This window comes from Leuciscus leuciscus, assembly GCF_965113295.1.
Source record: "Leuciscus leuciscus genome assembly, chromosome: 7".
NCBI lineage: Eukaryota > Metazoa > Chordata > Actinopteri > Cypriniformes > Leuciscidae > Leuciscus > Leuciscus leuciscus.
The window spans coordinates 45,217,500-45,242,351 of NC_138731.1; the positions used below are offsets into that span (position 1 = coordinate 45,217,500).

The window sequence follows — 24,852 nt, forward strand, 5'->3', positions numbered from 1 at the left end:
TGGAGAAGAATAAAAGGAAAAACGCGAAGGAAAAAGGGCATTTTTCTCCAGATGGAATAGAAACATCACCAACTGAAATTGATAGCCTGCGTACACCTAAAATGTAACCGGACTTGATGGATTATATTGTTTGGACCTAACTGCATGGGATGGGAGTCATAGGACCAGCTCATTTTGTTTGGAATTGACAAAGTTTTTACCGTGACCGCAGCCGTGGGCAGACAGCCGTCAAGAGTAGTGACAACATTTCTCTAGCTTTTGCCTTTATACATGGCAAAAAATCTCATGCGATCGTAATCTGGGCTCGTGCATCAAGAGGATTTAGCTCAAAGGAAGTTTTCGAACGCTGTAGCTACAACAGTGAAGGGGCGAGAAGTTGTCTAGTGTGTATTTTATGCTTAAATTCTGCAAACAGAACAAAGTTCTGTATGACTGTTAGTTGAACTTTTTCACCCTCTAACAACGCTCACATACCGTTGTGTTTGGTCACTGATGTCAAGGTTTATGTTCGCAGAGATGTGAAAACACGTCAGACAGTTGCATTTGGAGATAATAATGGTTTACTTGCCGCTGTGTCTTTGGCGTTTTTCCTCTTCTTCTTTCTTTCTCTGTCTTTTGGAAAATCCTGAAGGGTATGAGCACTTCATGATGACATTTTTAAATTTAAATGCCCGCGTAGCGCTGAGTGTGGCAACGACAGTTTCTCTTTCACTGACAGCTAGTGGGGGACCTGATGGGGGGTGCGCGACGGTGGATGTCACTTCAACATTACAGTGATTAGGGCACTCATAGTGTTTGTCGTTGCATAGGGGGAATCCCTCAGTTTGGGGGGCCCCTCTCACGGAGCAGTACTGGAGAGTGATAGCGCTGTCTCACTGTGGTGGTTTGTTTACAGTGGTTGATACTGTTTGACGAGGGCAGATACACAACCTAAACGACCGTGCGGCCATCGGGGGCCCCCTTCAGCTGGGGGCCCTAGGCAGCTGCCTACCTTGCCTACCCCATTGCGACGGCGACACTCTACGTCAAACGGATCGAATCGTGTAATCTGAACCTGGCATTAAACATTTTAGTTCACTGAAATTAAACATTTGAGTTAATAAAATAAAGGAGATTGGTTTAATAAATAGAAACTCGAAATGTTATGTTATCTGAACCACATTAATTATCTAAGTTGATTTGACAAAAGATAAAAAGTTATGATTACAAATCATGAAAATATTTTCTACAGTGCAGGAATCAGTGATGTCCAGATCTATAGCCAGTGTCACGTCTCTGATGTTCAGATCTATAGCCAGTGTCACGTCTCTGATGTTCAGATCTATAGCCAGTGTCACGTCTCTGATGTCCAGATCTATAGCCAGTGTCACGTCTCTGATGTCCAGAACTATAGCCAGTGTCACGTCTCTGATGTTCAGAACTATAGCCAGTGTCACGTCTCTGATGTCCAGCCAGTGTCACGTCTCTGATGTCCAGATCTATAGCCAGTGTCACGTCTCTGATGTCCAGATCTATAGCCAGTGTCACGTCTCTGATGTTCAGATCTATAGCCAGTGTCACGTCTCTGATGTTCAGATCTATAGCCAGTGTCACGTCTCTGATGTCCAGATCTATAGCCAGTGTCACGTCTCTGATGTCCAGATCTATAGCCAGTGTCACGTCTCTGATGTTCAGAACTATAGCCAGTGTCACGTCTCTGATGTTCAGATCTATAGCCAGTGTCACGTCTCTGATGTTCAGATCTATAGCCAGTGTCACGTCTCTGATGTCCAGATCTATAGCCAGTGTCACGTCTCTGATGTTCAGAACTATAGCCAGTGTCACGTCTCTGATGTCCAGATCTATAGCCAGTGTCACGTCTCTGATGTCCAGATCTATAGCCAGTGTCACGTCTCTGATGTTCAGATCTATAGCCAGTGTCACGTCTCTGATGTCCAGATCTATAGCCAGTGTCACGTCTCTGATGTTCAGATCTATAGCCAGTGTCACGTCTCTGATGTCCAGATCTAAAGCCAGTGTCACGTCTCTGATGTCCAGATCTATAGCCAGTGTCACATCTCTGATGTTCAGATCTATAGCCAGTGTCCAGAACTATAGCCAGTGTCACGTCTCTGATGTCCAGATCTATAGCCAGTGTCACGTCTCTGATGTCCAGATCTATAGCCAGTGTCACGTCTCTGATGTTCAGATCTATAGCCAGTGTCACGTTTCTGATGTCCAGATCTATAGCCAGTGTCACGTCTCTGATGTTCAGATCTATAGCCAGTGTCACGTCTCTGATGTCCAGATCTATAGCCAGTGTCACGTCTCTGATGTCCAGAACTATAGCCAGTGTCACGTCTCTGATGTCCAGATCTATAGCCAGTGTCACGTCTCTGATGTTCAGATCTATAGCCAGTGTCACGTCTCTGATGTCCAGATCTATAGCCAGTGTCACGTCTCTGATGTTCAGATCTATAGCCAGTGTCACGTCTCTGATGTTCAGAACTATAGCCAGTGTCACGTCTCTGATGTCCAGATCTATAGCCAGTGTCACGTCTCTGATGTCCAGAACTATAGCCAGTGTCACGTCTCTGATGTCCAGATCTATAGCCAGTGTCACGTCTCTGATGTCCAGATCTATAGCCAGTGTCACGTCTCTGATGTTCAGAACTATAGCCAGTGTCACGTCTCTGATGTCCAGATCTATAGCCAGTGTCACATCTCTGATGTTCAGATCTATAGCCAGTGTCACGTCTCTGACTGTGATTGTGATTGTGAAGTTACAGACGCTGAACCTCCAACTAAAGAAACAGTGGATGAAGTTGTGGATGAAGCCACAGATCTTACAGGTACACATACACACACACACACACACACACACACACACACTGAAATAAAGCACTTTACAGTGATTTTACCATTAATAAGAGGTGTAGCTAAACTAATACGCACTATTGTTGTGTAAATGAGCCAGAACACATTAAGGTTCACATAGAAGTGCCAAAACTAAGATTTGTACCAATTCAATTGAAGTTTTGTTTTGAAAAATAGAAAGATAAAAAACAAATACAATGACAAACACAAACACAAACAACATTACTAAAAATGAAGGTACAATTAAAATGAAAACTAAAATTATAAAAAAGAAAAGCCAATTGGCTTAATGCAATATGCAGTTTGATAAAAAACTACAATGATTAATAATAATCAGAATATTCTGCCAGGTAATATAGTCTGTTAGTCAATGCATAATGTGTAATGATACACCTTGAAATATTGTGATTTATTGTCTTTTGTGTTGTTAATAGAGACTGAAGCTGAAGAGACAAAGGCTGATTCAGGTACAGGTTTCCAGTCTCAACACACTTATAACGCCTGAACTAAACTAAATCAACACATCACCCAGATCTGCCATGTTTGAAGGTTTTCAGCTCGTGTGTGTGTGTGTGTGTGTGTGTGTGTTTCCCAGATGCTGCCGAGGACGAGCAGCCAGCGACAGAAGCACCAGCAGGTAAATATCACTGAAATAAAGACACAAATAACAGACGATAATAAGGAGATATAATATAATACAACATGATTATTCAAATCAGGCGTAGAAAACCTGGATATACAGCAGCAGTTTGTTTTTAATGATCCTATAAGTTCAATGAAACCATCAAAATATGAGGAAAGCATTTTATATTTTTAAATATTGTAAATATGAAGACAGAACAAAACACTAAACTTAGTCAAGGTGTTTATCTGACAAAACTATTTGGCAAAAAAAAAGGTAAACTTCAGCTACAGGTTTGATTTTAGTATGAAAAAATAAATAAAACATACATTGATTACAACATAATCAGTTATTAATATTTCATTGGTTCTCTTGTTTTTGCATGTGTTCATAATTTCTTTGAATGACAGTCTGGCCAGAAATGATGTTGCACAATTCGTCATGTTTCATAGTGTTATTATTACTAATAAAACATCGACTAACACAACTACACAATATGACAATCTAACTAAACTAAATCTTTAATAATATTTGAATGAAGGGTGAAGATGTGAATTTTCCTAACCATCACTTTTGGGCGCGAATGTATTATAAAACTAAAAAAGGGCCTGTAATAATCATGAACAAAATCAAGGAACTTTCTCACAGATAATTCTAGTTATCCTCAGCCTTGAAATATTCCATCGCTAGAAGTTGCTCTTTCCGTATAAGAGGATTTTTAAACTATCCTGTAATCATGAAGGACTGGAAAAGTCATAGAAATTCATCGGGCCTGTAATAATAATGTGGTTTTGACTATTACATTTTTTGCCGTTTCGGTAAGAGTCAGTATAGCCGAAGTGTAGTGAAAAAACAGATGCAATGTTTAATATGTTGCTCGTGAAACACTAAACACAATAACAGTGAGTCGGACAATCATCCCGTTCACACATTCCTCCAGGAGTGATGTTATCAAATTAAGTGATGCTATAACCCCACATATTTCACATAAACAAACATCCTCATATGCATCTGACTCATATTTCCCTGACTTTGCTTCATCAGCTGGAGAAGAACCTGTTGAAGGAGAAGCTCCTATTGAAGCAGGTAGAAACACGACACTTCTCTCCACATGTCTTTCCACCAGCTCTGCTCAGAGTGTGTGTGTTACTGACACTTGTGGCGAGTGCTTTGGCAGTCCAGCTTTGTGGCATTCTCAAATTGCTTTCCCAAAAAGGTATCTGGGACATTTTTCTTCCCAAACTCATCCTTATTTAGTTTTTTTTCCCCTAAGCTTATATTAGTGGGGTGCTCTTTTTTTTCTTTTTTATGCTTTTTTCAAATATTCACGTTCATATAGTGTGTAATAGAGCTGTTTATGAATGTAAAAGCTCTGCAAAGTTTTAACGATCAAAGTGCACAACAAATAAAGTTATTGTCTCCTAATTCGATTCTGAACTGCAGAAACGAGTCGTCAGCAATTCCAGTTTTCTTGTTTTGTTACATGCCTTATGTAACAATGTAACAGATTTGCATAATGGTCTTCATTGGCTGTCGGTGAACGATGTCTACTTAGCTCCGCCCTCAAACACTAGTTGTATCTGAAGCTGCGTTCACACTACAAGTGACTTGAGTCGCTGCATGTCGCCAGTGGCTGGCGGTGCGGTCGCTAGTGGGCGTTCCCACTACTGGTTGCCTAGTAATGTTTGTGAGTGACATTCATGGATGTTACTCCACGTTGTAGAACAATCCGTTTTCTTGCCGCTACAAACAAACATTTTGGAAGGAAAAGTCTAAATATAAATGGAATCAGTACATAAAATCCATAATATTGCAGATGAACGAGAAACAGCGAGTGCTCTTTGCCATCGTGGCTATTTAACTGCACTGGTCTATCTGGGAGCACGAAAGCATTCAGACTCGGAGTCAGTACGGCGAGTACCACTGTATGTACACGGAGATATCATACATTATAGGACAGTTTCTGACTACTGAAATGAGCTTCTCATTCTTCTTGCCTCGGTCGGACTCGGCACTGAAGAGTGACGGATCACGCGCGCCCCACTGACTTCACTCCTATTGGTTGTCGCTCCCGAAAGTCGCTCTTCTTTTGCATAAAGTTAAACGGATCTCAAATTTGTTGCGTCACCAGACACGCCCCATCCAGTCTCCAACGGTCGCCAGAAATCGCCCGCTCCCCATTGAAATGAATGGTATCGTGTCGCTTTGTCGCTTGTAGTGTGAATGGGGCTTGAGACTGGAAGAGTTTGGCTCGTGTTGTTCAAAGACGCTGTTTTTTTGCTGCCAAAGCAAATCCACTTTGACGATATTGATACGGTAAAACCCACGTTTTCTGAGATGAAATTCAAATTTGGCAATGGGCGTTTAATTTTCAACACACGCTGTAAGCGGTCGACCAATCACAACAGACTGTGCCGTCTGACCAATCAGAGCAGAGCATCTCTCAGAAAGGCGGGGTTTAGAGAGACTGAATCTTTGATCGAACTGTTTCAGACACTGAGAAATGAGCGGATGCTGCAATGTGTATTATGAGAAAATTAAAGTGTTTTTGACTTTGGATGCATGTAAATCAATTGTAGGAGACTCCAAAACAACATTAGGAACCTTTAAAATAGCATAAACGGGGCTGAAATATTATGTTTTTATGTTGGCAATTCATATTTGTCTACAAAACTAATTTCTAAAGAATTTACATCAATGGAAATATAAATTCTGTCAAGTGTGCACGCAAAAAATATTCAATCCTAAATTTAAGATTTATGTTTTTGAATTGCATATTACATTTCCTTGTGTTTAACAATCGAATAAACTTAATGTGATGCATATTTGTCAGTCATGAAACTGGTTATATTTCTGCGATTGTTCTAAACATGTTTTAAATACGTAATAATCAGATATATTCCACAACTAGTCATATTCATACCTTTTAACTGAATAATATGTTTTCACAATGAACAGATGCTGAATCTAAGCCTTTTGAATAAATGCATATTGAAAATATGATTATTTACATCAAATCAAATGGATGCAAATAAATAATAAACTGTTTTTTTTTGTGCAACTTCATTTATGCATGACATTAAGTTTTTAGTGTATGTCAACGGTGTAATGCAAATGGATGGACATTTTATATGCAATTCAAAGCCTAAAATATTTTTTGAGTGCGACTTAAAAAACATTGTACTGATCATTGTTTCTTTCTTCGTTGTACAGTAGATAAAGCCGACGCGCCTGAAACAGGTTGGCAGAAAGTTTATATTATGTTCTTGCACGTACTGTACATTTGTAAACTGCTGTTTGAAGATTATTTTAAGTTTGCAGACGTTGAATACTCGCTTGCTTTGGTTTTCAGAAGCTGATCCACCGACTGAAGAGACTGACGTTACTGAACAAGGTTTCTTTATTCTTTTATCTCTCAGTTTGTTCTTATCTTCTTTATCTCTCAGTTTGTTCTTATCTTCTTTATCTCACAGTTTGATCTTTTCAAAGCCACAAGTTGACGTCAGATATAAACTTTACTTTGTTTTTGTTACATAGAAACAAAACGTTTTAATGAACAACTTTTGATAGCCACAGTTAAACTATAACAGAGTCATCGCATTACTGTAATGTTATATAAATGGTTACATCAATCTTGAGATATTAAAAAAATGTCTGATTTCTTTAAAGAAGTTCTTAACAAGTTCTCATACACATGCACTGCAAAAAAATGATGTTCTTCCTCAATGTTTCTGTCTCGTTTTCCAGCACAAATATCTAAACATTCTTAAATCAAGATACATTTACTGGAGAAGCAAAATGACTGAAGATATTAAGACTTGTTTTCTGAGTTAAAGTGAGTTAAACCAAGAACAAAAATCTGCCAGTGGAGTCAGAAAAATAATCTTGTTTTATATAAGCATAAACTCACTTTTTTTCAGTAAACAAGACCTAGGGCCCTATCTTACACCCGGCGGCCGGCGTAATGCAGCGCCAGCGCGACACAAGTGTGTTTTGCTAGTTTCAGCCCGACGCACTTTTCATTTTCACGTCCTGCACCGCGTTGTTAAAATAGCAAATGCATTTGTTCGCCCATGGGCTGCTGGTCTGAAAACGAGGTGTGTTTTCAGGAAAACTGTTCAGTCTGGCCAGACTGTGGGCGAAGACTAAAGTACGCCATGTTCTGGTACGTGAGCTGCTTTATGCTGATGATGCTGCCTTTGTTGCCCACTCAGAGGCAGATCTACAACTACTCTGCTCATCTTTTGCCGCTGCATGTCTAAGAGTTTGGTTTGCAGATTAGTCTTAAAAAGACAGTTATCCTTGCCCGACCTGCAACCCTAAACCCTACAGTATACATTAACAACACATGTCTATCTGTGGTAGACACATTCACCTACCTGGGTTCCACAGTATCAAACAACAATAACCTTGACGCAAAGCGCATTGGGAAGGCATCATCAATGTTTGGAAAATTGAGCAAGCGTGAACCTCTCATTGCTCCTCAAAGTCCGTGTACACCATGCGTGTGTGCTTAGCAAGTGAGACATGGACAACATACAGGAGGCACGAGCATCGCCTCAACGCCTTCCATTTTCGCTGCCTTCGCTTCATACTGGGTGTATGCTGGAAGGACCATGTGCCAAACTCTGTCATACTTGAGAGAACTGGTTCCAGTGACCTGTACACCATCCTCCGTTGGACTGGGCATATTTATCGAATGAATGACACCTGCCTCCCAAAAATCTTGCTATATGGCGAGCTGGCAAATGCAATAAAATAGGGCCCCTAATATCTTAATTCATTTCGCTTTTCTAGTAAATGTATCTTGGTTTAAGAATGTTTAGATATTTGCACTGGAAAACAAGACAGAAATATGAAGTATGAAAAGCATTTATTGCAGTGAACATGTTTTCCCATCTTTATCATCACAGATCTTTGACTTGTTCGCTGGTTTAGACTACATCTGAAAAGAACATCTGTTTCTCTTTGACAGAAATCACGCCAGAAGAAGCTACAGGTGAAGTAGAAGAACAACCAACGCCAGAGAGTCCAGACCAAGAGGAACCGGTCCAAGAGGAACAGGACCAAGAGGAACCGGTCCAAGAAGAACCGGACCAAGTGAATCCAGACCAAGAGAAACCAGACCAAGAAGAACCAGATAAAGGTAACAAGGAAATGTCATAAACATGAATTTTTAAGAATATTTCCTGTCTGAATGCTTTTGTGTGTGAGAGAGAATGCTGGAAATTATTAAAAAATAGGCGTGAGGATTCAATCAGCTCTTTGTAAAATGAATTGACATATTCCTCAAGTTCAGGGATCTGTTACAAAACCTAGTGTGTTGCCTACTTTAAGGCATCATGATAAGATATCACATTTTGACCAGATTCAAAGGCAGAATCGCATCTATCCTTCGAAACTGAATTGAAATGAAATCAATATTAAAATTATGGTAAGAATCCAATCTAATTAGAAATAGATACAGTGTTGTGTGTTTTGTATTTTTATGGAAACTTGTTTCTGCCTCGGAATAAAAAAGTAAAAAAGGTAATTGCGACTTTTTATCTCAGATATAATGCAATTGTGAGATAAAAAGTCACAATTACCTTTTTTACTTTTTTATTCTTAAGTTTCCATAGGACAATTTTCACAGTTATTAACTCTCTCAGTGTTTTTTAAACAGTGTTTTCATTTTCACAAAACTTTTATTGTCCCCCACAATATTTGTTGTATAATCATGTAAACAGTCAATATATGAAAAGAAGGAACAGAGCCTCTGCTTAAAAAACTAAAACAAAACTAGCTTCATGCATTCTTTTTTATCTACACTTGAATGTAAGTTTGGTTAGAAAAAGCAACATTTTGAAGAAAAGCTGAGAAACTTGCGTCCGGATGGGATTCAGAACGATGATCATAAACACAGATGGAGAACATCGAGTCCATCAACACCTCAAAGCTTTTCATTCTGTAACGTTACGCAGTTCTGAATTATATGCTGATATTTTACTGATACTTCTATCGCTTCTTCTTCTCCTGTGTTTTGATCCAGAGATTCAGTTCTCTTTGGCGAGGAAAGAGTTAAGATCATAAATCCAGCTAAATTGAATGTACATTTATAACAATATACTTAAAATGATGTTGTTGTTTTCCAGCACAAATATCTAAACATTCTTAAATCAAGATACTTTTTTTATTTTATACATTTTACAGAAAACAAAAATCTTCGGTCATTTTGCTTCTCCAGTAAATGTATGAATGCAAGTATCTTGAATTAAGAAATGTTTCGATATTTGTGCTGGAAAACGAGACAGAAACACTGAGGAAGAATATCATTGTTTGCAGTGTGATGATGATGATGATAACGCAGCAACATGTGAATGCCAAACTAATAATATTACTTGTGCTGATGGCCGTTTTGTAACAGTCACTTTTTATGGAGAATATAACAAAATCACTTACTTATGAGCTTATGATTAAGCTATGGTGCTGCATTAGGCGATGGACTGGAAGGGTTTTGAAGCTGAGGGGTTTCCAGTGTCCAGTCAGTGAACTGAGTTTGTTCTGCTGGTGAAACCGGTGCGTTTCTCTCTGCAACTGAAACACATGCAAACCTGGTCAATTTAACACTTACAGAAACTTTGATTAGATACTGGGTAAATCTCATGAACTTTACCTAAATACAATAATTTAACAACAAACATTAACAGCAGTACAACAAATTCAACAATTATGTTAAAATACTTTAAAAAAAATTTTAAGTTTTTTCATTACATTTATGAGAATTTTGAGGGGAAAATGTGCTTAACTGTCATGAAAATAATGCCACAGTATAAAAATTGGGTCATGTCACCCCATAATCAAAAAATTATATATACATGAAATATAAAAATATATATTTAGCATTAAAAAATTATGTCTGTTACATTTTTTTATACTGCAACATTATTTTAATGACAATTAAGCACATACATTCTCAAACTGTAATGTAATGGGAAAAAAAACATTTATTTAAATTTTAAAGTATTTTTACGTTATGGTAGTATTCAACTGCAGCTAATGTTTGCTGATTTAAAATAATTAATGAGAATAATAGGAATAATAATTATAATTATAATAATAGGAATTAAAAATTCAAGTACATATTACAGTAATGAGAATTTGGTTGAAAAAGCATTATAGTCATGAATATAAATAATCAAATGAGTAATTTTGATGTGATGTGTGTTACCGTCTTTCCGCGTGACAGAGTAATTTAATTCCATTTAAGACTCCATTTTATTTCTGACTCCATTTTATCACGACCTCGAATTTAGGTTAGACTGCCAATTGGTTATTGGTCAATTATATAATAGTTTAGCAGCGCATTTGATTATTCTTTTCAACTCTTTACTTATATTTTACCCGTTCATATTAGGACGCTATTGTCGCTCTTAGGTCCTCACGCCTTGTTTAACGCGGGTCTCACGATCACAAGCTCGTCAGCTTCGGTCATCAAACAGAGGTAACTGCTATATACCTGAGATCGCTCGCATTCACGCTTACACAATCACATATATTTTTAGTGGTTGCATACACTTGAAATTAAAGTAAAGTTTACTTCAGTAGAGGTATGGCCACTGTTACAGATATAAGTCAACCGACTTTACTTGTCTTATAATAGCTTTGGATTGGCCATGTCGTGATTTCCCACGCACACCTACTGTATCTAAAGTAACATTAAATTAAAACTGAGTTAAGACACTCAGATTTAGGTTGGTCAAACAGCACTTTTGCTGCCCTAAACGGAAATTAACTTCTTGTCTTTACAAAACAAGTACACTTGACTCAGTGCCAAATATTAGTCGTCACTAATCCGACGCAAAACTTGCGGGAACGTACGAATCCGTTTAATCTACTTGGGAAAACAATTTCAGAGTCAAATCAATTTTTTTTATTATGTCAGGTAAATGTATCATGCCAATTTCATAATCAGTTCAAAGATAATCAATACAATTATGGAAGTAGAATAATGTCAAATGTTTTTGAAATAAAAACCCTGTTGAATTGCACTACTTGAAAAAAAATAGGCATTGCATTAACCATGCTTGCATTTTAATGCATTGTATTTTTAGTGCTTACATTTTTATGGGCTGAAATTCAACATGGTTGAATATTTAAGCTGTGAATATTTCAATTAAAAACATTTCAAACACCTTTTCATTATTAAAAATTCAATAATCCATATTCACCTTTCATATTTCACTTCCAAAATATTCAAACTGTTTAAAAATACAACCAATAATATTCAACAGGCAATTTTCGGTCCATTTTATTTCGCTTTGCAAATTCGCTTCCACAAATTCAGTGGTTCAAATTCGACAGTAAATTCAACATTGACGTCCAGGAACTGCAGGAAAAGCAGAAGATTGCCGAGCATACTCTCCATCTGCTGTTAGTCTACCTCACCATCAGATGGTGCAAAAGCGCTTGTTGTTGACGAAGACATTCATTCATAAAATGAAAATGATTATCTGTGTCAGTATATGCGGAAAAGATGATAAACACACAAAAGCTGTGTTTATGTTTCATTCAATAACTTCATTGTTACTTTCCCTGTGTATTCTACATGTCATCAGCTTTCTCTACCATGAACAGGATTATAATCGGTTTCCCTCAATACCTCATACTCAAGGATTTCCCTTCCGTTGATAGTGATATGAAAGACCAATCTTGCACCTTATTAGGGAAGTAGGCTGTAGGCTATTATATAGGCTACAGGCAAGAAGATGGACTCAGAATATGAATTTAACGTGCAAAGTTTCATGCTGAGCGTTTCGTGATATACTGGCATAAAATCAACACATGTATACATATATGCATACGTGTATTGCATTAGCTTAAACTGTCATAGCACTTGCATATTGTCCTCCTATTGTTAGTTTAACTGTAAATCGCTTTGGATAAAAGCTTCTGCTAAATGACTAAATGTAAAAATTGGCTTGACATTGGACATTCGCACATTTAGGGACCGTCTCTAAAGTTGCATACAACATTGGCATGTACGTTTCTAACTTCAATAGCAAACTTAAATGTATTGAAATAAATTATATCAAAAATCCAAAGGGTGCGCATTATGCCTGACACTAAATAAACACTTTACAGTTGGTTTTATGACTGTAAGTCGTTCTATTCAAATGCTATCGGAGTTAGAAACGTGTATACCAAAGTCGTACACTTTAGAGACGGTCCCTAAATGTGCGAATGTCCAACGTCAAGCCATCTGTATGCCAATCTATCACTGGGAAACGCTCAGCATTAAGCTTTGCGCGTTATTCTGAGTCCATCTGCTTGCCTGCGAGTTTGGTCTTTTACATCACTGTAGTCCATTAAGCTACGTTAAGCGTTGTATATGTCCAGCAGGGGAATCCTTAAGTATTGAGGGAAACCCTAATAGCCTGCATGCAGCACATCCACAATATAAAGTTAAGGCAACTAAACAACCAAGAGAAATATATGTAAACCTCAAAAATGTAACATTGGATCTGTATATCCGCATCGGGGAATAACATAATCTCGTTCACGGTAGAGAAAGATGCATGTAGGCTACACAGGAAAAGTAACCGTGAAGACACTGAATTTAACATAAAACAGCCGTCATAATAATCACAAATACACTTACATTGCTGTAAATGAGTTTTATGAATGAATGACTTGTTCTAACTGTTGCTGGTCTTCAACACGCGCTTTTGCACCATCTGCTGGTGAGGTAGACTAACAGCAGATGGAGAGTATGCTCGGCAATCTACTGCTTTTCCTGCAGTTCCTGGACGTCAATGTTGAATTTACTGTCGAATTTGAACCACTGAATTTGTGGAAGCGAATTTGCAAAGCGAAATAAAATGGACCGAAAATTGCCTGTTGAATATTATTGGTTGTATTTTTAAACAGTTTGAATATTTTGGAAGTGAAATATGAAAGGTGAATATGGATTATTGAATTTTTAATAATGAAAAGGTGTTTGAAATGTTTTTAATTGAAATATTCACAGCTTAAATATTCAACCATGTTGAATTTCAGCCCATAAAAATGTAAGCACTAAAAATACAATGCATTAAAATGCAAGCATGGTTAATGCAATGCCTATTTTTTTTCAAGTAGTGCAATTCAACAGGGTTTTTATTTCAAAAACATTTGACATTATTCTACTTCCATATACAATAACATCAAATGCTCAGAGATAAAGAGTACAAGATGAAGGTTAAACCCGACATTTAGAAAAATACATAATGCTGAAGTCTTTGAGATCCTTACACATTATGGGCTGGTGTGAGCTACAGAATCGCCACGAGCCTCTTCAGCATCTCCCTAAACACTCAGACCAACGCAGAAACCTCTTCTCAAACATGAGTTCACAGTGGGAATTTGCATTAATCACCGTCCCAGACTTACTGGAGACTGAGGGTGATTTACATGGAAACATTTGCTAACAGTGGAAATTTGCATTGAGTTTACACCTTTGAGAGGCGGATGCCATTCGCCTGGAAGACACAGCCACCTCTGTGTGCCAGTTATCTCTAAACTCTTAAATACCTTTTTACCTTTTGGTTTCCTTCTTTGGGAATGAGATGTTTGTACCAGTCGCACTGAGACATTTCAAATGATACCAAACATGTGTAATACTGTATGATAATTATTCACATTAAACCATATAGATTCTTGGGTGAATGTTGGTGATCTCAGCATGAGAGAGAAGGAGTGGGGGAAGAGGGGAAGAGGGAAAGAGGTGTAGATTAGGATGATTCTGAGGTGAGACTTGCGTCTCGATTGTTCAGTTCCTTTGCCCTCTCTTCCAGTTTTTGCAGTCTTACACTTTTCATGAGATTCACTGGAATATAGTTATTTTGTCGCAGTGTTTTCTGGACTAAATGTCATATTTTGTCTGTAATGTCTGTGTTTTTTCTTAGACTCCGGTGTCGTAACCGATGAACCAGTGAATATTGATGAAGAAGTGAAGATTGATGAAGAAGTGAAGATTGATGAAGAAGTGAACGTGAAAGGTTTGACTCTGGATTATCAGTAATGGAGTCTGACACCATGAAAACGTGTTTACATGTGCTTTTGTGTTTCTCCAGTTCATTCTAGAGGATTTGATCTTTCTGATGCTTTCAGTGAAGATACAGGTAAGCGATAATCTCAAAGCTTTAGTGCATTTGTGTATTTACATTCTCTATCATTTAACAGAAACTACATCCATTATTCCTGAGCTTTCACCTTCAGAAGTTTGGATTAATTAATAAATAAATTAGTGCTGGGCAACGATTAATCGCATCCAAAATAAATGTTTGTGTTTAAATAATATATGTGTGTACTGTGTCTAACTATTTTCTATATATAAATACACACACATGCATGTATATATTTAAGATAAATATAAATTATGTATAAATATATATATACAGTATATACATGCAAATATTTCTTAAATAGATACACATATATCATGTAAACACAAACTTTTATTTTGGATGCGATTAATCACGATTAATTGTTTCCCAGCGCTAATATAAATACAATTAGCATATTTAACTTTTTAATGCATGCTATTGTGAATGCAATGAATGTATAGAATTAATACATTTCAGACAGAGTGATTAATGAGAGATTTTTGCTCACAGAAGAGGTTGATATCGGAGATGCAGACAAGCAGAGCGCAGATCATGGCAAAGGTACGCCTCTTTTTGTCATATTTACGTGGTGTTCTGCATTTAGATCTTACATCTTTAAACTTATTATGCATTATTTTCAGGTTTGGTCAAATCAGTCGAGTCTGGCCTTAATTATCAGCCTTTCAAAGTAACCGCTCAAGGTCATAAAACACTCAAAATATACGTGTTTGTAGTCAATTAAATTACTTTTTTATGTTAATTAAAAATGTAAGGGCAAATATAACAGCCATTAAAGTATAACATTTCGATAATCATGGTTTCTGTAAAACATTATTTTATTACTTAGTGTTTCTGTCTCGCTTTCCAGCACAAATATCTAAACATTCTTAAATCAAGATACATTTACTGGAGAAGAACAATCAATCCTTGTTTACTGAAAAACTGATCAAAATTAAGTGAGTTTATGCTTAAAATGAAAAATAATCTTGTTTTCCCTTTGAATTAAGATGATTTTTCTGCCCGCTCTGGCTGATATTTGTTCTTGTTTTAAGCAGAAACTCACTTCATTTTAATGATTATTTTCAGAAAACAAGGATTAATATCTTCAGTCATTCTGTTTCTTCTCCAGTAAATGTATCTTGATTTAAGAAAGTTTAGATATTTGTGATGGAAAACAAGACAAAAATAAACTATTTTTTGCAGTGTGCGTCAAAGTGACAAACAATCATCAGGCTTTTATAGGCAGGATTTGTTATCTTTCCCAGAAACATGGAAAAATAGATCATAAAAAATTGTAAGCGATGCATTATATTTAATGTATAATGTCTAGGAAACATGGTAATTGTATTTTCTTCATATTTCACAAATATGGTTATTGCCAATCTTTATGTTTAATGTCATTGTTCTCTCTACTATTCCAGCTCACAGTGCAGGAGCCGCTTCTGGGCCAAAAGGTATCACGTTTACATTATATTAAATAATATTTAATATACACAAGCTCGAGGTTTTTTCCTCGTGTCTCTGTGATCTTATGGTCTGTAGATGTGGTTCTGGTTCCTCCATTGTGTGTCTGTGGGATTATTTTCACCTGTTTTATGATCACGCAGATGAACATTAGTGATTCTCATAGACTTTAGTCGGGTTAGACGTCATACTGAATCAAAACGAGGCTGTGAGGGACAGACTTAAAGTCTTTACATTTGCAAGCTCTGTATAAAAGTCCTAGATCACATGATTTTCACAGCAAGCGTTTCATCAGTATGTTGTTAAACAACATTCAATCCATTGTAATAGAGTATTTCTATTCCTCACAGCCTTATTCCTGTTCCTAAGAATGAACAGCTATCCTGATAAAACTCTATATTTATTGATGTGAAAGAAGCACTGAAGACAGTAAAGCATGACTTAACAAACACAATTAATAACACGATCATAATCCGCATGAGTTGATCATCTATAATACCTGCCGCTCCACCCAATAACACACACAGAACAAACACACATCAGCTGATACACACGTCACGTTTGCGTACAACACACACATTGACCTTATAAAACACAAACAGTCTGACTAATATCATCAGACATGCTTCATGAATGAAAGAACACAATAGGAGTGGCATGCTGAAATTATGAGATGAAGACAAAATTACGGCATATTAGTCGAAGTCATAATTACAAGAAAATTGTTATGAAATCAAAAGTCTAAATTATGAATTATCCTATTGGGGATTCAGATTTATAAAACACAAACATTCTGACTAATATCATCTAATATGTTTCATGGGAGAAAGAAAATAATATGAGTTTGGAGCGACGTGTCAAAATAAAAAGTCAAAAATACGAAAATGTAATATGATTTAAAAAATGGAATTTTACATTAAAGTGAAAATTATGACATAAAATGTCAATGGAATTGAGAGATTAAAAAATTATTAATTATCCTTTTGAGTTGATTTTATAAAACAAAAATTCTGAATATCATCATCTAACATGTTTCATGGAAGAATGAATATAATATGGGTTTGAAGTCACATGTTGAAATTATGAGATGAAAAGTCAAAATTATGACATAAATCTTTTCATTTCACTTTTTTAATCTCACAATTGGCAGTTTATTTCATAATTATGACCTTTTATGTAAATTTCCACTGATAATTTAAACTTTTTTCTCATAATTGTCATTTTCGACTGATAATTTACTTTTTTTCTCACAACTATGACTGTTTATGACTTGCGTCATCATTTCGACTTATAAATCTTTTATTTCTCTTTTTTAATCTCACAATTGGTAATTTATAAGTCGAAATGATGACATAAGTCATAAAATGTCATAGTTGTGAGAAGAAAGTAAATTATCAGTCGAAATTGACAATTATGAGAAAAAAGTTTAAATTATCAGTGGAAATTTTATTAAAAGGTCATAATTATGAAATAAAAAAAATCTAAATTGACGGAGACTGACGTTATGGAACAATAACATTCTGACTAATATCATCTAACATGTTTCTTGGAAGAGTGAAAATAATACAAGTTTGGAGATGAAAAGTCAAAATTGTTATTATTATAAGTTACGAGATTAAAAAGACGAAATTATGACATAAAATATCATGATATTGAGATTGAGGTTATAAATCAAAGATTCTGATTAATATTATCTAGCATGTTTCATGTCTGAACGGTTTGGAGCGACACTAGAGAGCGAGTCAGTGACGACATAATGTCATAAGTCTGTGCGTGTCTGTGTGTGTGTGTGTGTGTGTGTCTGAGTGTGTCTGTGTGTGTCTGAGTGTGTGTGTGTGTGTGTGTGTGTGTGTGTGTGTGTGTGTGTGTGTGTGTGTGTGTGTGTGTGTGTGTGTGTGTGTGTGTGTGTGTGTGTGTGTGTGTGTGTGTGTGTCTGTGCGTGTCTGTGTGTCTGTGTGTGTCTGAGTGTGTGTGTGTCTGAGTGTGTCTGTGTGTGTCTGAGTGTGTGTGTGTGTGTGTGTGTGTGTCTGAGTGTGTCTGTGTGTGTCTGAGTGTGTGTGTGTGTGTGTGTGTCTGAGTGTGTCTGTGCGTGTCTGTGTGTGTGTGTGTGTGTGTGTGTGTGTGTGTCTGAGTGTGTCTGTGTGGTTGTTGTGTGTGTCTGTGAAGACAAAATTACGACATATTAGTCGAAGTCATAATTACAAGAAAATTGTTATGAAATCAAAAGTCTAAATTATGAATTATCCTATTGGGGATTCAGATTTATAAAACACAAACATTCTGACTAATATCAGAAATAAAATAAAATGAGTTTGGAGCGACGTGTCAAAATAAAAAGTCAAAAATACGAAAATGTAATATGATACAAAATATGATTTAAAAAATGGAATTTTACATTAAAGTGAAAATTATGACATAAAATGTCAATGGAATTGAGAGATTAAAAAATTATGAATTATCCTTTTGTGTGTCTGTGTGGTTGTTGTGTGTGTCTGTGGTTGTTGTGTGTCTGTGTGTGTGTGTGTGTGTGTGTGTGTGTGTGTGTGTGTGTGAGTGTGTGTGTGTGTGTGTGTGTGTCTGTGTGTGTGTGTGTGTGTGTGTGTGTGTGTGTGTGTGTGTGTGTGTGTGTGTGTGTGTGTGTGTCTGTTGTGTGTCTCTGAGGGAATAAAGTGCACTTGAGTCTGTTGTTTTGTTCTCTCAGGATCAGTAAATCAGGTCCAGTCTTGTCTTTCTCCTCAATGAGGGCTTTTCTCTCAGTCACTGCATGGAGGGACGGAACTGATGTTTCTCTGCAGCAGGGCATTGTGGGTAATGCTGCATTAGTGCCTGTGATAAACACTGAAGCATGGAAATATCAGAAATTCAGAAACAAAAAATCATATTTTTGCCAAACCTTTGCCAGGTAAAAAAAAAAAAAAAAGTTGATATTGAACATAAATGTTCTAGTTTTCCTCTTCTCTAAAATGTTCAGTCTCCAGTTTTGACCCTCAGACCCCCTGTAATACAGACACACATTTACCCAGTTCCTCATGTTATGTAAATTGCATATCAATATGATCCATATGACAAAATCATGCAACACATGTCAATACCTTCTAAAGAAGTTTCACGTGAAATGTCTTTTTAAACCTACGGAAGCCTATTTTCACCACATAAAAAAATAACATTCTTTGGTAAATCATAATTATAAGAAAGAAAGTCAAAATTGTGAATTAAAAGTCAAAAATATGAGGAACAAAAGTCAAAATTGTGAATTAAAAGTCAAAATCCTGACGAAAACAGTCACAATTATGACATACTAAGTCATAACTGACATAAGAAGTCAAAATAATAAAAAGTAAATGACTTACTAATAAAAAGTCATTGTTTTATGTCATAATTTTGAATTTTTATGTCACTTTTTATGAGTTTAAATGGGATTCCATGTAAATCTGAAGTGGTTGTATTCTAATGCTGCCATCTAGTGGATAATTGTGTGAATCTCTTGTTACTGCCTAAACACTTATATTATACAGTATAAACATCATTAGTGTTGTTGAGCTTGACAGACTGATGTTGGAAAAGAGCTTTTGAGAAGAAGAGCTGCAAACGATGATTAGGAGACAACTTCTGTGAACCGTTCCTCTTTAATCTGCGTTTGTTCTGACTTCAGTGAACGAGCAGATCTTTTGTGTGTGTTCGATTGGGTGGAGCGGCAGGTATTATAAAAGATCAACTCATGTGGATGATGATCGTGTCATTAGTGGTGTTTAAGTCAAGCATCACTGTCAGATATACTCAGTGTTAGGGGTTAGCCAAAATCCCTGTAAGTGAAACGTATTTCAGTGCAGGAACCTGAGTTATATCTACAGACCAGAAGATCAGAGGTGCGAGAGGGAACTCTTCTCATGCAAAACAGTGAATTTCCACACAGAACCCCCTTAACGACTACCTAGCAACACCTTGGCAATCACCCAGGACCCCCTAACGTCTATCTAGCAACGCCCCTAGCATCCACCCCTACAACTACGTATCAAAATCCTAGGAACCACCCAGAACCCTCTTGTGACTACATAGCAACGCCCTAGCAACCACTCAGGACCCTTAACGACTACCTAGCAATGCCCTGTCAACCATGCATTATACCCTAACAACTACCTAACAATAACCCAGAACTCCTATCTAGCAACACCCTAGCAACCATCCCAACAACTACCATCACCCTATCAACCAGCCAGAATCCCCTAACGAATACATAGCAATGCCGTAGCAACCACCCAGAACCCTCTTATAAATGCATAGAAACTCCCTAGCAACCATTTAGAACCCCTTAATGACTGCCTAGCAAATTCCCCATTAACCATGCATAATAGCCTTACAACTACCTAGCAATGAGCTAGCAACCACCCAGAATCCTCTAACAAATACATAGCAACATTCTAGCACCACCCATAACCCCCTAATGACAACGCCCTAGCAACCGCCTGGAACACCCTTAATGACTAACTAGCATTGGCCTAGCAAACACCCAGAATGCCCAACAACAATGCAGTAACACACTAGGAGCCACCCATAACCCCCTTATTGACTACCTAGCAATGCCCTAGCAACCATCCAGAACACCTTAATGACTACATAGAACTGCCCTAGTAACCACTCAGAACCTCTTAATGACTACATAGCAATGCCCGAGTAACCACTCAGAACCCCCTAATGATTACCTAGCAATGCCCTAGCAACCATCCAGAACACCTTAATGACTACATAGAACTGCCCTAGTAACCACTCAGAACCTCCTAATGATTACCTAGCAATGCCCTAGCAACCATCCAGAACACCTTAATGACTACATAGAACTGCCCTAGAAACCACTCAGAACCTCTTAATGACTACATAGCAATGCCCGAGTAACCACTCAGAACCCCCTAATGATTACCTAGCAATGCCCTAGCAACTATCCAGAACACCTTAATGACTACATAGAACTGCCCTAGTAACCACTCAGAACCCCCTAATGATTACCTAGCAATGCCCTAGCAACCATCCAGAACACCTTAATGACTACATAGAACTGCCCTAGTAACCACTCAGAACCCCCTAATGATTACCTAGCAATGCCCTAGCAACTATCCAGAACACCTTAATGACTACATAGAACTGCCCTAGTAACCACTCAGAACCCCCTAATGATTACCTAGCAATGCCCTAGCAACCATCCAGAACACCTTAATGACTACATAGAACTGCCCTAGTAACCAATCAGAACCCCCTAATGATTACCTAGCAATGCCCTAGCAACCATCCAGAACACCTTAATGACTACATAGAACTGCCCTAGTAACCACTCAGAACCCCCTAATGACTACCTAGCAATGCCCTAACAACCATCCAGAACACCCGAATGACTACCTAGCAATGGCCTAGCAACCACCTAGAGCTCCCTAACAACTACCTAGCAACCACCAGAACACCCTAATAACTACCTAGCAACGCCCTAGAAACCACCCAGAACACGCGAGCAGCCATATAGTAACATACTGTGTGGTTTGTTTTGGTTCTGTTCCAGACAGTGGATCCGGGACGGTTGTTGGTGTCGTCTGTGGGATTGCAGTAGCAGCTGTTGGTGCCATAACCGGATACTTCACCTATCAGAAGAAGAAACTGTGCTTCAAGGTCCAGAGAGGTCAGTGGCTCGCCTCACGCTCTAGAGGAGAATCAGTAGCACATAATCATAGTTACTGATCATATGCATCTAGTCAGTATGTTAATTGTTGAATGAGAACATATGCTTTCTCTTCAGGCGACCCAGAGAGCGCCAAAGAAGAGAACGGCACTCAGAGCGACCCACAGGGTGAGCCAATCACAGCGCATTTACACCTTTAAAATATGTTTTTCACTGAATATTGTTACATGGCATTAGATAGCAGCATAAACAAGTGCTTCTCGAATGGTGGGGAGAAACAATGATGAAAGCAAATCATAAAATACACTAACCACATAATCAAGCATAATTTTGGCATTAAAATAAATACTTAACTCTTTCATACAATAAACAATTCCAGTACTGTTGGTTTGCCACATGATGGAAAACCCCCGTCACATGATGTAGAGCCAGCAGAATCTGATTCCACCAAGAGCAACATGTTCCTGGATCAATATCTGTGTTGTTCCTGGAACAACATTCCAATCAACCAATCAGATTTGAGGGACAAGTTTACAGTTTATGTCAAGTTTAGGCTGACAACATCAGTTATTCACTTATCATTTCGCTCTGATTTTAGGGAGACGTTATGGGTGGGGTTAGGTTTAGGGGTTGGGAAATGGTTAGGATTACATTTTCGGACAGCAATGTTGTTCCAGGATCAACAAAATATGTTGACCCAGAAACGCATCCAACTCTGCATAATCAGGACGTGCTTCGAGCTGCACGATTCTCAACAAACTAAACAAAACTTGTGCTGGGCAACGATTAATCGCGATTAATCACATCCAAAATAAAAGTTTGTGTTTACATAATATATGTGTGTGTACTGTGTATAATTATTTTGTATATATAAATACACACGCATGCATGTATATATTTAAGAAAAATGTGTTATTTATATATAAAATATTTATATTTATATATATTATAAAATATGTATAAACATATATACATGCAAATATTTCTTAACTATACACATGAATATGTGTGTATTTATATACAAAATAATTATACACAGTACACACACATATATTATGTAAACACAAACTTTTATTTTGGATGCGATTAATTGCGATTAATCGTTGCCCAGCCCTAAAAATAACACACTAGAGGTTCTGACAACTGTTAATTGCTGCAGTCTATGTAAAATATTTAATGAATCTAAATGAATTATTTAAAAAAAATCAGGTTGAGTGAATGATTCAATGACTTGACTCAATGAATTGTTTTATTACTAGATGAATCAGCATTTTTTTAAACAAATCTCTTAAATGATTCAATGACTCACTCATAAATACCTCACTTGTTCCATTACTAGATGAATCAGCGTTTCTGATCGAATCTCTTGAATGATTCAATGACTCACACATTTTTAACAGTCACTTGTCTCCACCTACTGGTGTAATGATGTAATTGACACAATCTTTATTTGAAGCATAAGTTACTTTCAAATGGTGATTTACTCTATTTTGATCACTACCGTAGACATCAGTGATTACATCCGAACTATAAACTTTTATCCCAGTGCTTTGTGATAATATGAGTGATTGTAAGACAGAGATAATGATAGTGTGTGGTTGAAAAGAGTGTGTTTGTGAAGCTGTTTCATGATAACGGCTCTCTCTGGCTCAGAACGCAGATCTGAATGTTCGCTGTGATTCGACAGAGATGAATCGTTGCATTTAGGAATAATATCGTGCAGGTGTTTGAATCCAGACCGCAATCTTTTAACTGTTAATCACTCTATACTATACTGTATTTTTGCATTCTAACACGGATATTTATTCTGTTTTTCACACAGTTTTAAGCACCCTCCTGGATTCACCCTAACTCTACCGGTGAACGCGGGTCTGCGGGCCGAGGATTCCCATGAAGCTACTGTGAACCGGTGCACATTTGAACAGCACATTATAACTACTCGTTCTCATCTCGAGAATCAGAGTGAACTTCACAAACAATTCATGCATTCACAGAGCAGCACAAACGTTCATTTAGAGCTCCTGACGCAGATTATTCTCTCATAACACCCTTCTTCCACTGCTTCGACTACAGTTCTCAACTAGCACATAGAACTGTTAATAACTTGTTTTGAATGTAATTTCACGTAGTTTGAATGGGACGGGATGCGTGCACGTGTATGCATGTGTAATTCGACAGCCTTTCTGGAGAGGCATTTCATTGCGTTACTTTAAAAAAGTGTCATGTAGTTTCATTACTGTGTCTTTAATCACACGGTTTTGTTTGATGTTTAATTGTTGCCGCTGATTCATAAAAAGCAAATCTCACACCCTGGAATGATTCACTTTGAGATTGTGTTGTCTGACCAAATAGAATTCATAGGATTTTTGTCTTTCTATTTTGTTTTTGTTATTTTAAATTCTGTAAATAATTGTTGAGTTTAAATAAAGGGTTGGTTACATTAAATGACTATGTACACAGTTAATTGCACACAGTTTCATAATGCAATGATTTAATGACACAAACCAGAACTGCACAAACATTAAATGCCAATCATGTAACTTTAGAGGGAATATTATTCATTATTGTAGCTATATAACAATAATAACAATGCAAATTAAGTTATAAGAAAAAGGTTAAGCTATTTTAAGGTGTCAGTGTTACAGTGTAATTATACATTTAAGTACTGAGTATTAATAATTAACTACATGTACTTACTATAGGGTTAATCGCATGAAATCATGCATCATTTAAAGTTATTTCTACAGTAACTACGAGTAACGTGTAACACTGTAAAATAAAGTGTTACCAATAATAATAGCAATAATTTACATTGTGGTACAATGCGTAATATTATTGCATTCGATGTTTCCGAGAAAACAAGTAAAACATAAATTAAGTGTTCCCTTTGAGGAATTATTTCTCATTATTGTAACCATGGTGAACTCACCACAGGATTAGCTCATAATATTACTACTAATAATAAACTCAATGTAAATAATTATTATCATTATTAATACCAATAATTACAATAATAGCAATAATTTACATTGTGGTATAATGCATAATAATATGCTAAATGTAGAGTCATATTTTTGAATTATTGCACACATTTAAATAAATATTTGAGTTGTGCAGAAGCA

At 36.9% G+C, this 24,852-nt stretch overlaps 1 protein-coding gene across 8 annotated transcripts in view; it reads left to right on the plus strand.

Annotated features, from left to right (window-relative positions):
• The window catches only part of LOC309502383 (uncharacterized protein), a 37,571-nt gene extending 13,396 nt beyond the window's left edge, over window positions 1-24,175 (plus strand). For 2 of the 8 annotated variants that reach the window (XM_082174778.1, XM_082174782.1), the window contains 14 exons: window positions 2,769-2,831; window positions 3,291-3,323; window positions 3,452-3,493; window positions 4,523-4,564; window positions 6,692-6,718; window positions 6,831-6,872; window positions 8,454-8,624; window positions 14,404-14,496; window positions 14,572-14,619; window positions 15,115-15,165; window positions 16,026-16,058; window positions 21,614-21,730; window positions 21,848-21,898; window positions 23,553-24,175. In XM_082174778.1, coding sequence (XP_082030904.1) covers window positions 2,769-2,831; window positions 3,291-3,323; window positions 3,452-3,493; window positions 4,523-4,564; window positions 6,692-6,718; window positions 6,831-6,872; window positions 8,454-8,624; window positions 14,404-14,496; window positions 14,572-14,619; window positions 15,115-15,165; window positions 16,026-16,058; window positions 21,614-21,730; window positions 21,848-21,898; window positions 23,553-23,581 — 842 coding nt within the window. In that variant the 3' untranslated portion in view covers window positions 23,582-24,175. Of the gene's footprint in view, window positions 1-2,762; window positions 2,832-3,290; window positions 3,324-3,451; window positions 3,494-4,522; window positions 4,565-6,691; window positions 6,719-6,830; window positions 6,873-8,453; window positions 8,625-14,403; window positions 14,497-14,571; window positions 14,620-15,114; window positions 15,166-16,025; window positions 16,059-21,613; window positions 21,731-21,847; window positions 21,899-23,552 lie in introns of all 8 variants that reach the window. The other 6 variants (XM_082174781.1, XM_082174777.1, XM_082174784.1 and 3 more) reach the window with 4 other exon arrangements.
• Window positions 24,176-24,852: the final 677 nt, after the last annotated feature.